Source organism: Mirounga leonina, unplaced genomic scaffold, assembly GCF_011800145.1.
Source record: "Mirounga leonina isolate KUSES-001 unplaced genomic scaffold, KU_Mleo_1.0 Mir_126, whole genome shotgun sequence".
Classification (NCBI taxonomy): Eukaryota; Metazoa; Chordata; class Mammalia; order Carnivora; family Phocidae; genus Mirounga; species Mirounga leonina.
This window is the reverse complement of record NW_023270314.1, coordinates 15,095,606-15,110,146: the sequence shown is the minus strand read 5'-3', so window position 1 is coordinate 15,110,146 and position 14,541 is coordinate 15,095,606. Positions and strand designations below refer to the sequence as shown.

Here is a 14,541-nt window from a genome sequence, read left to right as displayed (position 1 = left end):
ACTCACACAATTTTGAGATTCTTCCATGTAGATTCATTTCCAAAACCTTTGAAAATATTTTTACCCTTTTTAAGGTTAAGTTGTAAATATTATTCACAGAATTGACCTTGAAATTATAAATGATAAAATCGAATTAAAATTCATATTTGCTATGCTTTGCTCAAACTTAACATTTTCTAAAGTGAAGTCTCCTAGTTGTCTGTAGGTTACTTGGTTCTCTATTAAAAAAAAAAAAAGAAGCTAACAAAAGGCATCTCTTAACCTTCCAATATTTTATAGTCTTCTCCAGGGAGGGAGATTTACAAATAATTGCTGGAAGGAGGCAGCATGGTGTAAGGAAAGAACATGGCTTTGCAGTGAGATATAACAGGGTTTTCTAATCCTCTTTCCACTGGTTATTTGCTTTGTGCCCTTGGACCTTTGAGCCTCGATTTCCTCACATATTATTGGGGGATAAAACCTACCTCATAGGTTTATTGTAAGAATTAAATGATACAATGTGTATATTGGGCCCCAGACAGTTCCTGTCACATGGTACAAACTCACTCCATAAATGCTAATTCTTTTCAAATGTTTTAAACTTCGTCTCTTTTCTGACCTCTTGCAAAATGTGTTCACAGATTACACTTTTATATCATGTGTATTTTATTCATAAGATATAAATAAGTCTGGGTTGAAAGTAAGCTCACCATCTAAAAAATAGGCATTTGAAATTTATTACCACTGTGTGTATGGGTTCAGTTCCAGATAAAACTGTAACCATCAATTGTGCAATGAATGTGTTTAACATTTGTGATGTTTTAATTTGTTTTTGTTTTGTTTTTTCTCCTACTCAGCTCTTGCCCCTGTTCTTTGCCTCTCGTTCTGTTGGTGAAGATATCACAGTGATGTCTGCATTCAACCTGCTGCATTTGGTGACAAAGAGCCAGCCAGCAGCCCTGCGAGCCTGTGGGCTTCCCTCAGGTTGCTGCTTCTTGTCCTGTACCTAGTGAGGGCACTGGTCTGGGGGGGTGTTTCTGGTGCAGGAAATGATACACCAGAATGCTTTGCTAAATTCCGTTTTCTTTCACTTGGGCCCTAATTTGAAGACGGAAATCGGTTATAAATCACCACTCTACTTTGAGTAACATTCATTTCCACAGTCCTTATAACCCTTGGAAACATTGTCCAGTTTCTTTGCTCAGTCTATAATTGTCATTAATATTTCATGATATCTTCTTGTTCTTTAGTGCACACTACACATCTGAAAATCATAATGTTCATAAGAGGCTGGCAGTCTTCATAAGAAACTGCCCCAAATCACACAAACAGGATATTCATCTTGTTCAGGATAATGAAAATGCTTTTCATTCCACATGTGGCCATTACTTTGGGAAAGGAAAAATGAAAATGAACAACTTTAGTATAATAAAGTTATTTATTATAGTTAAAAAGAAATGATGAAATAAACAAAATCATGTGTCAACTGGTTCTTAATTTAGAACCACTATACTTTTAAAAAATGTGATTATAAGCATGTACACAAGTGAAGCATGTAAGTCCAAAATTTCAGCATGTGACTATAGTGTAAATTTAATATTTTAATTTTATTATGAAAATCACAATGGTCAGATACTTTCTGTGAACATTATTTTCAATATTATTTATATTTTCTATTAATGTACATGTCTCTATTACTATATTGTATAGAGAATTTAATTCCAGCTCATTAAACATTCATTGAATATTAACTCTGTGTGCCAGGCATCGTGTGAAGCAGTGAGGATACAATGATAAACAAGATCAGGCTGATTTCTTTCACTAGCAAAAGGTGGAAATGGCATGTGTGAGGACCATTGAAACATACGCTGATAGGACTAAATAAACGGTGTTTATACCTGGGATGTTAGGGGAATTAAGAGAAGGATGGCCCTAGCTCTTGGGTTAGGAGCAAAATTTTTGTAAAGGAGGGAAGGTCTCCGAGGTTTAAAGGAGGACTTTATGGAGGATATAGTTTTTAAGCTGAACCTCAATCTATGAACATCAGTTAGCCAAGGAGTGGGAAGGACAATTCTAGGCTATGGAGTATCAGGGGCAAGACATGAAGGCCTGAAAGAGCAAGGTATGTTCAGTGAGATGCAGGTTATTTAATATGGATAGCGTGGATGGGTGAAGGCAAGTGCAAGAGGCGAGGCAGGAAGGTAGCCCAATCATGAAAGGCCTTATATGATGTTTTAAGGAATTTAAGTCTTGGGGAAGGGAAGCAGGGGAAATAACATGACTCGATTTGCATTTTGTAGGGATTATTGATTTAGTATGGTGGAAGGTTAGTGCTGGTTCCAGATGTTTCTATGAGAAGGCTGAGGTGGCAGCTTGGTTCGAAGGGTAGCTAAGACCTTTGTCTTGAAGCAGTATTTGAGTAGTAAACGTGTTTGTTTGTTTTAAATAGATTTTGTATCTATTTGTGATGACTTGAGAGGCTAATGAAGCTTAATGCATGACTCTTTCAGTTCTTTTGCCTCCCTGAGCCAGCCATGCCCCCGAGTGCCCCCACAGAGAACACTGGAGGAGTTTGAGGCTGGAGGGACTCATGAAATGCTGAGTCTTAGCAGTGGTAATTACAGTGGGTTTGGAAAGAAGGGGGATGGGGGAAACTGGGTGGCTCAGTCAGTTAAGTATCCGACTCTTGATTTCAGATCAGGTCATGATCTCAGGGTCTTGAGATCGAGCCCTGTGTCGGGCTCCGCGGTGAGTGGGGAGTCCGCTTGGGATTCTCTCTTTCCCTCTCCCTGTGCCCCTCCCCTGCTCTCTCTCTCTCTCTCAAAAACAAATAAACAAAACAAAACAAAAAAGAAAGAAGGGAGATGGATTTGAGAGATTTTTAGGTTGTAGAACTGACAAGGTTTACCTGCTGAATTGTATATGAGCTTGAGGGAGAACATCAATCAATGTAGTCCCTGTACCATGCGGGACTTTTCCTAAGTATATACTATATATGACAGTGGGAGTATGAAAGTTATTTAGTTTATACATAACCATGTTTTCCACTGAAAAAAGCCCCAAAGTGTGAGAATACCAGTAGTGTTCTGTAACGTGAGTTTTCTCTACACAGAGGAGCCTAAGTATTTAGAGACACCTTATTAATACATAAATTAATTAATGGTGTATTCTTTAAGATATTAGAATCATGGAATTGAAGGATTTCATAATGAAATTGTTTAATTGAGGTATAAGTATCTTTAAATTTTGGTATCAAAGTGATTCAAAGATAAATTCAACAAAGCGGATAATTCCTAAGCAGTAGCCATTATGCATAGTGCTTAAAAATACAGATTCTGGGGTTTGACTGAATTTGAAGTCTGGTTTTGCTACTTAACTAGCTGTGTACCTTGGCTTCCTTGTTTGTACTATGGGAGTTAATAATAATAGTCACCTGAAAGGTGGCTGTGGGGGTGAAATAGCTTAGGATGTGTTAAGTGCATAGAACAATGGCTGAGATTTAGTAAGCACCATAAATAAATGTTCACTGAGTTCACTATAGATCTTTCTTTCTTTCTTTTTCTTTCTTCCTTTCTTCCTTTCTTTCTTCCTTTCTTCTATCATCTATCATCTTTGTATTTTCCTAGTACAATAGACTTTTAAGAACATATATGTCCTTTCATTTAACTATTTTCACTTTAATAGGAACCACAAATGCACTTTCTGTTTGAGAAATAATCATCTCAATCTGTTGTTTATATCTCTTCCTTTTACTTATACATCCTGCCGAACCAGAATTCAAGTCCTATAAATATACATGTTTCTTTTATTCTAACTATCCAGTACTGATGGAAGCCAAAGTGTCTGTCTTTCTGGATTGCAAATCCATTTTAATTTGATAGATGAATTGGCTAGAATAGTATTCCATAATGCCTTAGTCATTAAAGCACCACTTACTTTTTAAAGCATTATGAAAGTCAGTCTTTCAGCATTTACATACTTTATGACTTGAATATTAGTAAAATCGTTACCATCCATTTATCTAAGAGAATTGTATTCTTAGAAACACAGGAATGTTGAAGAAATTAAGTTCAACAGTAATGAAACAAACTATATTTTGAAAAATAAAAGTGAGGTTGAAGTGGGAATGCTAGTTCCTATTACTTCATATAAGTAGGGAGGGAAGAGGTCAAAATTGGAGATACAGGAAATTAAGGTGAAAAGTCTGGAGTCTTGCTTTAATTTACTGTTCCCTGGTCAAAACCCATTACAGCAAAAAATCTCTGTAAATCAAAAAGATTTCTGCTCCCTTAGCCAGTACCCTACTAATTTCAGGTATTATTCAATACAAAATAATTCCAGAACTAAAAAGTAATTGAAACAGGCTCTTAAAATTGATTATAACTGGATTGACCTGAATGGAGGCCATATCCCAAAAGAGTGACCTATCATTTTTCAGCTTTGACTTCCTTTACTTCTTATTTTTAAATAAAGCATAATTTTAATTTAGAGCTTATTAAGTGCATCTGAGTTATGGTTCACTCATGTTTGTAATTAAAGGTAATTTCTTTCTCCCTCAGAATTTTTTCTTAATTTCCTATAACAGTTTCATTTTGTATTAAAAGAGTGCTGGGGTAGGAGTCAGAAAACTAACCACAGCCCTATCATTAACTTGTGTGACCATGAACATGACTGTGAACCTCTTCAGATCTCAGTCTCTTTATCTTTAAAACGAAGAATTCAAATTAGATCATCTATATAGTTCTGAGATTCTGTGATTTTATTAACTGTCGTTTTTACTTTTGGCTCTGGCTTAGTTAAATCTGGAAACTCAGTACTAATTAATGGCTGGGAATTTATAGAAAAATCTGCTAGGTTGTGGTGGGAGGACAGAAATCTTTTCCATGTTTGAACATTAGAATTCCTTACCACTCTATCAAGACTGAAGCATTATCTGAGGAGGGATTAGGAAACACAATTTTATACATAGTTTCAGTGCTTGATAAAAATTAAGTCTAATTGTAGCTTAGACTAGATAGCATGGTAGCTTTCAGCCAAGTGAGAGTATTTGTCTAAATAGTACTAATTACAGTGATAAATTATACTTTTCTCTAACATCATACACATAATATGTGGTTGTTACTTGACTTCATTGGCATATTTAACAGTCACCATGAGTTGAAGAGCCACACGGCGGTTATGTAGTTCGTAAAGATATCATAATATTCTAATGTAGAAATTAGAAGTCTTAAAGAGAGATATTTTGCAAATGGTGTTTGCAAGTCATAGAATATCATCTGTATAACTAGAACTCTCCAGAGCTTAGCACAATGCCTGGCACTTAATAAATATTTGTTAAACGAATGAATAAACATTTGGAAAGTTTACATGTAGGTGAAGTGATAGCTATAACAGAGAGTACACATTTATTTGAGACTCTTTTATATGGGAAGATTAAAAGTAAATTTCATGGTTTGGTTGCCTTTTGAATATATTATGAAAAACAGTTTCTTTTCTCTTTTCTCACTTTGTTGCATTTAATACAATACAGTTGATATAGTAGGTATAAAACACATTGTAGCTAAACAAAGAGCAAAAGCGTGGTAACATGGATTCATTGTGTATTATCCATACTTGCTTTTACTTTTTCTCTCAAACGGTTTGAGTTTTAGTGGTAGATAAACTGTTTGAGGAAGAGAATAAGTACATATTATGCTTATTATGAGAATTAAGAATTCTGGCTCTTTTGATCACTTTTCTCTGGAGCACGTTAATGTTGTTTGTTATGCTTTAAATTTTCCATTTGTAAAGAGGAACTACAGCAGACATGCACCAAAGCAACATGCATAAGTAAGAATACTATCCAAGTTAGAGCTGGCAACAGCTCATTAATGGCATCCAATGTTATGTTTATTTACCCTTTTTAAAAAAAGAATTGAGGTCATCAGTATGCTTGCTGTTCATCTACTGCATAGATTGGCTTTCTATGCCAGTTTTATTTTTTAACCTTTTAGGGTTATGAAAAGGTGAATCATCTCCATGATTCTTTGATAAAAGTTATGACTCTCCTCCCCCAGAAAGTACATCTGTGAACCTACACACAATTATTCATATAATCTCATTTTTTTGGTTAGATATCCTGAAACCCTTAAGGGAGGGTTCTTTGACCACAGGTTTAGAACCTGTGTTCTAACCAATATACATGATACCAACATAAAAACTGATTAGAACATAGTATATCTGATTTCTTCATTGATACCACCAATGGAATTCTCTCCCACGTGTTTAGATTAACGCCCGCCATTTTTCAGTTTCACCATTGTCTTACATGCTCATCTTACCTAACTTCTTTGATTATATTAAAAATGCTTTAGGGGAGATTTTTTTTTAAAGAAAGAGATATTTAAAAAATAGACATACAAATTTCAACTCACATAATTCACAAAATAATTTGCAATTAATTGAATTGTACCCACTTTTTCCGGTAGATGGCACTAGATTTACGTTCTTTCGCAGCATGCAAGTGTACTGATATCATTAGCACATAGGTACATTGTGAAAACTTAAACAAAAGTATGTAAAGAATATCCAGTTAAGAACATATGGATTTACAAACCACAAGTTTTTCTGCTTATATTATGTTCAAACAATATTTGTAAAGTGCAAAACCTTTTTCCATTTTCAATAGGATTCCAAGTCCCTTATGCTTGGACATCTCATCGAAATTGTCTTTCATGTGTAGACTTTCTATAAACTAGAACAAGTTTTCATAAATTAACTTATCTTAAATCCAAATAGCTGATTTAACAGTAATTTATAGCATTATATGCAACTAAATTTTCTTCAGCAGACCACCCAAGAATGAAAGAAAATTTCACATTTTGTTTTGCTGTGTTTCAAATTTTTATAGAATCTTGAAAATGTTATTAGTTTAACATGTTGATTGTTACGCATGAATTAAGATATTTTTGGAAACTAAGAAAAATTATATTTAAAATGTTGATTAATGAGTACTCCGTTGCAGCTATATTTTTTCTAAAACAAAATGTTTAGTAGCTCTATGATATAATAAAGTTTTAATGTTAATGTTGAAAACTTGCTGTATGACATCTAATTACCTACCATATGAGTTTTAAAAATTATTTGCGCACAAGGCTAAATTATTATAGAACAATACATCTGTATGAATAAGGTGTTGGGCATATGGTTTGTTAAATGTGGATTTTGTTAATTTTTTATAAATATGGAATAAATTCTTCATATATACATTAATAATTATAAAATATGTAGCAACATCTAGTAGCAACAGAGAGAAAAATGGGCATGAACAAAAGACAAAACAAATTTTAGTCTCAGAAACTCACTGGTCAACTAAATAACAGTGACTGTAAAGAATATAAAACGTATTCTGAGTTCTGAAAACAAATGATAATCCTGCAGGGTTAGATTATCTAGACAATATGGACTTCTGAGGAATCTTATAAGTAGAGTTATTAGATGTTTATCTATCTAAACATGTTCACAAGAATGTTACCTGTCAGATCATATAGAAGGATTTATTCAAATAAGCCTGAGCCACCTTTTGCTCTCAACAAACATGTTTAATGAAGAAAGGAGGCCTGTATGGCAGTTCACAAAGACTCACTAATATTGAGGCCAGATACTTGATGAATTGTCATTTTCAGTCTTTTCCAATTTGTAGCTTCATCCTAAACATTTTGTTTCAAGGTTAAATTTCTCATTGCTGCTTTTGCTAGATACATTTTAATTTAAAATGCTTTAAAAAAGATTTTACTGAGATTCAATGGCAAATTATTTGTAATTACTTTCTGTGCCTTTGCATTTAAAATCAACCATTTATTTAAAAATTTAAAATTTCCATTCATTTATTTCAATTCCCTATTTTTTTTTCTGTTTTTACATTTAGTATACTTGCACTTGTATTAGCCACTTAAAATGTATGTCATAAAAAATATACCAGGGAATGACAAAGATATCAGTTATTTAGGTGATTTATAAGAGCTATACATTTATAGAATTTAAATTTATTCAACTACTATGATAAGCATTTCCTTCAACACTAGATATATTTATCATATTCAGCCACATAATTGCAAGCAAAGAATGGAGTGCTAATTTAAATCATTAGATTATTTGAATTTTAAGTAAACAAAGAAAATCCAAAATTCTATAGCTATAGTTTTCAAGATTTTGTTTTGTTGTAGAAGTGCATTTTGACCACAGAATGAGACAGCTGTTCATATTATATTCCATTTTGATTAATATTTTAATGGTTCTTGTTCAAATTTTAGATAACATTGTTTCAGAGCTTACTGTCCTATTACTGGTATTGATGAAGAAACAGATTGGAAGCTTAGTCTGTATTTACTAGCTTGTTTCTACTACCAACTTGCTTTCTGGCCCCAGGAATCTGTTTTATGCCTTTTATTCCTGTTCTTCATCTGTAAACTAAGAATGACATAACAATCTTGTCGAATCTTTTACAGTTAGATATAACCCTTAGGTATTAACATTATCTCACATTTCCCAGAAATTTATTCTGTGCCACTTTAAGGGGGAATAAGCTGGAAAGATTATAAAAGGAGGGCGTGGGACATTAAATATGTCTGGGAAAGGTGATGGGTTTGATTGGCCAAAATCTATTTCTAATGTAGGAAAATCCGTGGTTCCTGCAAAGTAAGCTCCAAAAAGGCAGAGATTTTTTTTTTTTTTTTTTTTTTGCCTCTTTAGTTCACTACTACATCTCAGCAACTAGAATTTTGTCTGTCACAGAATAGGTGTTCAATAAATATTTGTGGAATGAATGAATGGGTGTAAATAAGTAGCATCCTCTTATGTATCAATATAATGCCACATTGTAAATAATGTGGCCTCTGTTTTTGAGGAATGTATATCCTGGTGAGAAAGATGGCCACTTTGGGTCTGAGTCATTTTGTTATCTATAAGGTGAAGTTATATACTTGACGGTTTTATGATTCTACGTAAACACTTCCTCCTTTGCTTCCCTATGGTGGGAGGGAGTAAAAGAAGTGAGAAGCACTGTGCTTCTTTCTGCACAGAATGGCAGACTGGTTCTTGGAATAGGATCTGAAGCAATGACAGTTCTTCTGAAGGATATTGAAGGAATGTGTAGATGTAATTAGCAGGAAGTGGTAGGGGTGGGGGATGGCGGCATGGGGGTGGGAATGGACTGTGAGCACATGGGTTAGTAAAAGATAGGCATGTTAAAGCACAACAAAGCATGAGTTCAAGAAAGAAATGTAATGAATGAATAAATTAAAGTAGGAACGCGGCAGACAAGAGAGCCTGGCTCTCATTAACCAGGTGTGTGACCATGTCAAGTAACTTTGTTAGGCCTTGGTTTACTCATGAGAGCTTTGGACTAGAAGTTCCTCATTTCCCAAATTATAACCTGAGGAACACTAATTAATACCCTGTAAAACGGATCCCATTGTCAAATTGAGAAACTGCATACTACCATATTTTATAAATTCTGTTTTTACATTTTATCATCTTGGTAATGAGGACACAGTTTAAACCGTTGTGTGAGAAAATATTGTGTCATTGGCAGCTCTTTTTACTCTTCTAGTGGAGCATAAAATAATCGTGTGTCGAAATACCACATATTTAATAATGCACATCAATATTAAGAAAATCTGAGAAGATCTTCATTAAAAAAACCCATGTAACCTTGACTTTTCCAATATGGTTTGACTGTGGAAATTTATTCTTGCCAACCCTCTACCCACCCCCACCCCCCACCCTCCCAAGAACAACCTGTTAGCATTTTTTTGTTTATTAGAGCCAGTGTTTTATAAATTACATTTTGGGGAATGCTGGATTAGGTCATCTCTCAGTCTTAAATCCAGAGATTTAATGGAATACTAGCTTATAAGAGAAGATTTGAATGTGGAAATCAAGAGAGGATTCAGAATAGTATTCAAAGAAAAAAAAATCTATCATCATTTATTCTTTTTTTTAATTTCGCTGATTTAAAATATTAATGTTGCAATTTTTTTTAAGATTTTATTTTTTTAAGTAATCTCTACACCCAATGTGGGGCTTGAACGTACAACCCTGAGATCAAGAGTCACATGCTCCATCAACTGAGCCAGCCAGGTACCCCTATTGTTGCAGTTTTTAAATTAAATTCCAAGAAACATAGCCAAAGGCATCATTTAGAAAACATCTTTTCAGAAAAAAATTTAAATACAAATAATTAAAATGGGGAGTTGAATAAATATTTAAATACAGCATATACTTACTTAGTACTTACTCTTGCCCCGGTACATTGCTAGGTGCTGGGAGTGCAAAGGTAACCAAGATATGTATGTACCCTGTCTTTCAAGGAAATATTGAATAATTCAGGAGAAGCCCTATGCTTTTTCTTTAGTTGTCTGGGTGATAAAGAAAAATGTAAAAATTTTTACTTTTTTTCCTCCAGAATCTTTCAAATTTTTCTGGAACATACAGACTCAAATTTAGCTATTCATTGAGTGGCAATTGCAGGTTTGTTTTCTGCCCATTGTTTTAGAACTAATTTAGATTTTAAATTTGATTTGGGAGATAATGTAATTTTGGAAATTTACAAAGCTGAGCTCTTAGACAATATAAATTTTATTTTCTTTCTAGTAAAGTATTCTTAATGTTACATTTAAACCAAATTCTGCATCCCTAAGTGAGGGATCCTATCCTTCCTTTTTGTGGGTGGTTATCCCTCATCTTCCCTCCAGTCTGTGCTCCCAAGGGGGTGAGGCAGGATGGGAGAGCGAGCTATTTTTTGCAAGTCTTTTTGATTGCATGTGAAATGTAGAATAGAAATGAGCCTGTCTGCTTTTAATTTTTTTTTTCTTTCCCTGGATGGGCCATGATGTTCTAGTGAAGACCCATACTAGAAAAAAAAAAAAAAAATTAAAAACAGGGAACTCCAACTTTGTCAGACATTTCACATGCAATCAGATAGACTTGAAGTTAAGTGACTTTCTCTTCCACTACTGTCACTTGATGATGGCAGTGCCTTTAAAAATTCTCTTTTTACTCATATGCTTTGCAAGCAAGAAAATGCTTTTTGCATCAAGACATATTTTAAATATTTCCCTAAACTTAGGCTTTATGGTCCACATTAATGTAAAAATCACTGCTATTGGTATTTGCATTACATTCTGAAGAGCTGATAAAGTACTCTAGTTCTTTTAGATACTTAAAGAATGTTGATAAAATTATTGCTACACATGACTTCAACAATTAAAAATTTCCTTGTGGCACACAAGTAAAAGAAATGCAAAATGTGGTTTCTATCTAACAGAGTCATTCAGGTGAATGTTTCACCAGGATACATGTAGTGGTAAACCTCTCCACGTCTCCTATCAAGAAAGTCATGCCTCCCTACTTACAAGAACTTACTATTAAAGGCTAGAATTTTGAACCATATTAAATAGGCTTTGGATGTTGTGGGAAATAAATGTACTCCCATTGACTTCCAGTGAGAAAATGCTTGCACACATTCCCCTTAATATTAAAACTGCCTTATTTCTCAGCTCCGCAATTTCTCCTCTTCCAGATCTAAATCCATAACTTGATCTGGCTGTTCTTACTTTGGTAAGTTAGCCGGTATCACTTACATGGAAGACCATTTGCATTCCCTTCATCAGAGCTGGATACTTACCGTCTTGACATTGTACACATTTGATCACACTACATCTCAGCTTTCTAGATGAAGTTCTCTTCCCTCTTTGAATCTTCTCTAACCCTCTGAGCCTATAGATGCTCTTTCCACAAATTATGTGAGTTTTCCATATTCCAGTTACAACTGGACCTAGTCAATCTAGATGGGCAAAGTTTGAGAATATTAATGTCTTCAATGTTAATGTTAATGTAATGTTTCATTGATAAAATTTTGCATATACTTTTACTATGTGACTGCACATTGTTTTGATTGCTTTTCTTACATCATTCCTGCTAGAATATGTGCTTTCCTAGGATAGGAACCTTGACTTACTCGTTTTTAACTTTCCAGAGCTCATCATAGTTCTTGATTCACTGTAGATGTTTAATAAGTAGTTGTAGGATGTATGAGTTAATATGAGGCTCAACAGTTTATGTTGTCAAAGAATTTATAATCTGAGAAAATAAAGTGGAAACAACTGAAGACATTTGAGAATAATTGCAAAATGCTATCTTAGCCCATGTAAATAGTACCTCACAGAGTAAATGCACTAGTACTAAGGGTATACAGAAGAAAGGAGTTATCAGAGTAGGGATGACTTTATTTGGGTATGTAGACTTGGAAGGAAAATTTGCTTGCAAGTATTTTCTCAGTTTATCTATTCAAACCTTCAGTATGGAAACCAGAGACCAATTTTATCATTCAACTATGCTCCACTAAAACATATGGTCTTGTTTAATTCAAAAAGTTTAAAATGGTATGTTGCCTTGGCATGCTTCTAATGTCCACTGATGTTAATTAGAACTCTGTGCATACATCAATAGAATATAACTGAAACCGATCTGTACAACTGTCTTATGGTGAATAGAAAAACTTACCAAAGTAAAAACAGCCAGGATCAAGTTATGGATTTAGATTTGGAAGAGGAGAAATTGTGGAGCTGAGAAATGGGATATCATGAAATGGGATAATTACTATGACAAAGATATGATTTTTCTCACATATAGAAAAGAAAAAAAAGTGTTTAGGAAGAAACAATTGTCTTGCTTTCTGGTTCCTAAGACCTGGAGTTTTATTTTCTTTGTGTTATATTTAGGACTTGGGGGATGATTGAAATGAAACTGAACGTAAATGTAAAAACTAAGAATGTTTTTAAAACATGGAAACCAGGTTGAGGTACAAATTTTAAACTTTCTTTAGTTATGGATATTCCCTGACATCACCTACAAGAGCACTCTGCAGGGAAGAGTGACTGGCTTGTTCCAGAAGGGTAAAAACATCATTTGGCCAAAGGATTTTGCTCTCTGGGTCCATCAAAAATTTATCACTGAAAAACATCTATTGAGTATCCTCTTACACGTGACTCCAGGTTGGGAATGATAATCCGTAGTCTGAAAGGGATGACATTAATTACACAGAGCAAGTTAGCAGGGACTGCCCTCTGATTCTGGGTTCAAAGTTCAGCCAGTCAGATACTCTCTGAGAGCTATTTTGAGGATAGAACATTGCTAAAAAGATATTCCCTAACATTTCTCTTGGCAGTTAAAAAGTAATGCCAGACAATGTCTGTACTAAGATATATAATTATAAATTTCCTGGTTTAAAAACCTATTCTTCGCATGTTTAAATTGTTGCTTTCTGCCCCATTCACGTTCAGGTTTTGGCACGCGTGTGGCAGTTCCCTGTCTCCGTCTCTACCACTGGAGCGTGAACTTAGTGAACTCATCTCTTGCATTGGCCATATCCTCTCTGTGTTTAGAAAGCACCTCTTTTGGATATCAGTACAACCAACTTCCTCTCTAGCTTCAAGGCTTTGTCCAATGTTGCCTTCTCAGTGAGCCCTACTTTGACCATATTTAAGGTTACAACCCTTAACTTCTGGCATTCCAAATCTTCTTTGCTCTGCTCAGTTTTGCCTTTTTCCTTCCGGTGTACTTATTCCCTTCTAAGAGGCTACCTAATTTACTTACTTATTTTCATTGTGTTTTGTTTTTTTTTTTTAAAGATTTTATTTATTTGACAGAGAGCGGCAGTGAGAGAGGGAACACAAGCAGGGGGAGTGGGAGAAGCAGGCTTCCCGCAGAGCAGGGAGCCTGATGCGGGGCTCAATCCCAGGACCCTGGGACCATGACCTGAGCCGAAGGCAGACGCTTAACGACCGAGCCACCCAGGCGCCCCTTCATTGTGTTTTTTCTGTCTTCCCCCACCGCGGCTGCTTTCGCAGGAGCTCCATGAAAGCAGGATCTTTGTTTTACTTGTATATCCTAAGTACTTAGAATAATGCCAGCATATAATAGGTACTCAATAATTACTTGAAGGAATGAATGACTATATTTCACTTAGCACAGTACCTGGCACTCTGTAAACCTTCAACACTTTCGTTGCCTTTAGAAAACAGTAAGAAAAAAATGTTGGATCAATGGTCCTGTAAGTAAGCCCTGCAACCCTAGTCTCATGGAAGCCACAGTATTGAGGCAAAAGTGTCATGACATCTTAGATTGCATGTTAATCTTGGGAATGTTTTTCCTATGTAGGTCTACTTTGAGAGAAAAATCAGAATTGGGTATGCTTCTACAGGCATGAAAGCTTTTCTTCCTCGTGCTTGGCATTTTTTTTTTTCAAACCTTTATTGAATTACTGGAATGCAAAACAAACAAACATATATGAAAAAATGGTTCATGGAATATATTTTACATGCTATTCTAAAAATGGACTAGATTTGGCTTTTATAAATGCCCACTTATTTAGAAATTTCTAACACTATCATATCTGGATAGTGTTCAGCTTTCCAATATGACAGACTAATAACCAAATGAAAATTCAAAGTGGTAATGAAAATTCAAGTATACCACTTTGAAATATAGTAGCAAGCTATTTCAACATGAATTTTACTGTTT

General features: G+C 34.7%; 1 protein-coding gene across 3 annotated transcripts in view; it reads left to right on the top strand.

Annotated features, from left to right (window-relative positions):
* The window catches only part of MSRB3 (methionine sulfoxide reductase B3), a 178,899-nt gene that overhangs the window by 41,179 nt on the left and 123,179 nt on the right, over positions 1-14,541 (top strand). For 2 of the 3 annotated variants that reach the window (XM_035002215.1, XM_035002216.1), the window contains exon 2: positions 837-963. The exons of the other annotated variant lie outside the window; for it this stretch is intronic. In XM_035002215.1, the coding sequence (XP_034858106.1) occupies positions 837-963 (127 nt within the window). The remainder of the gene's footprint in view (positions 1-836; positions 964-14,541) is intronic. 3 annotated transcript variants of the gene reach the window in all.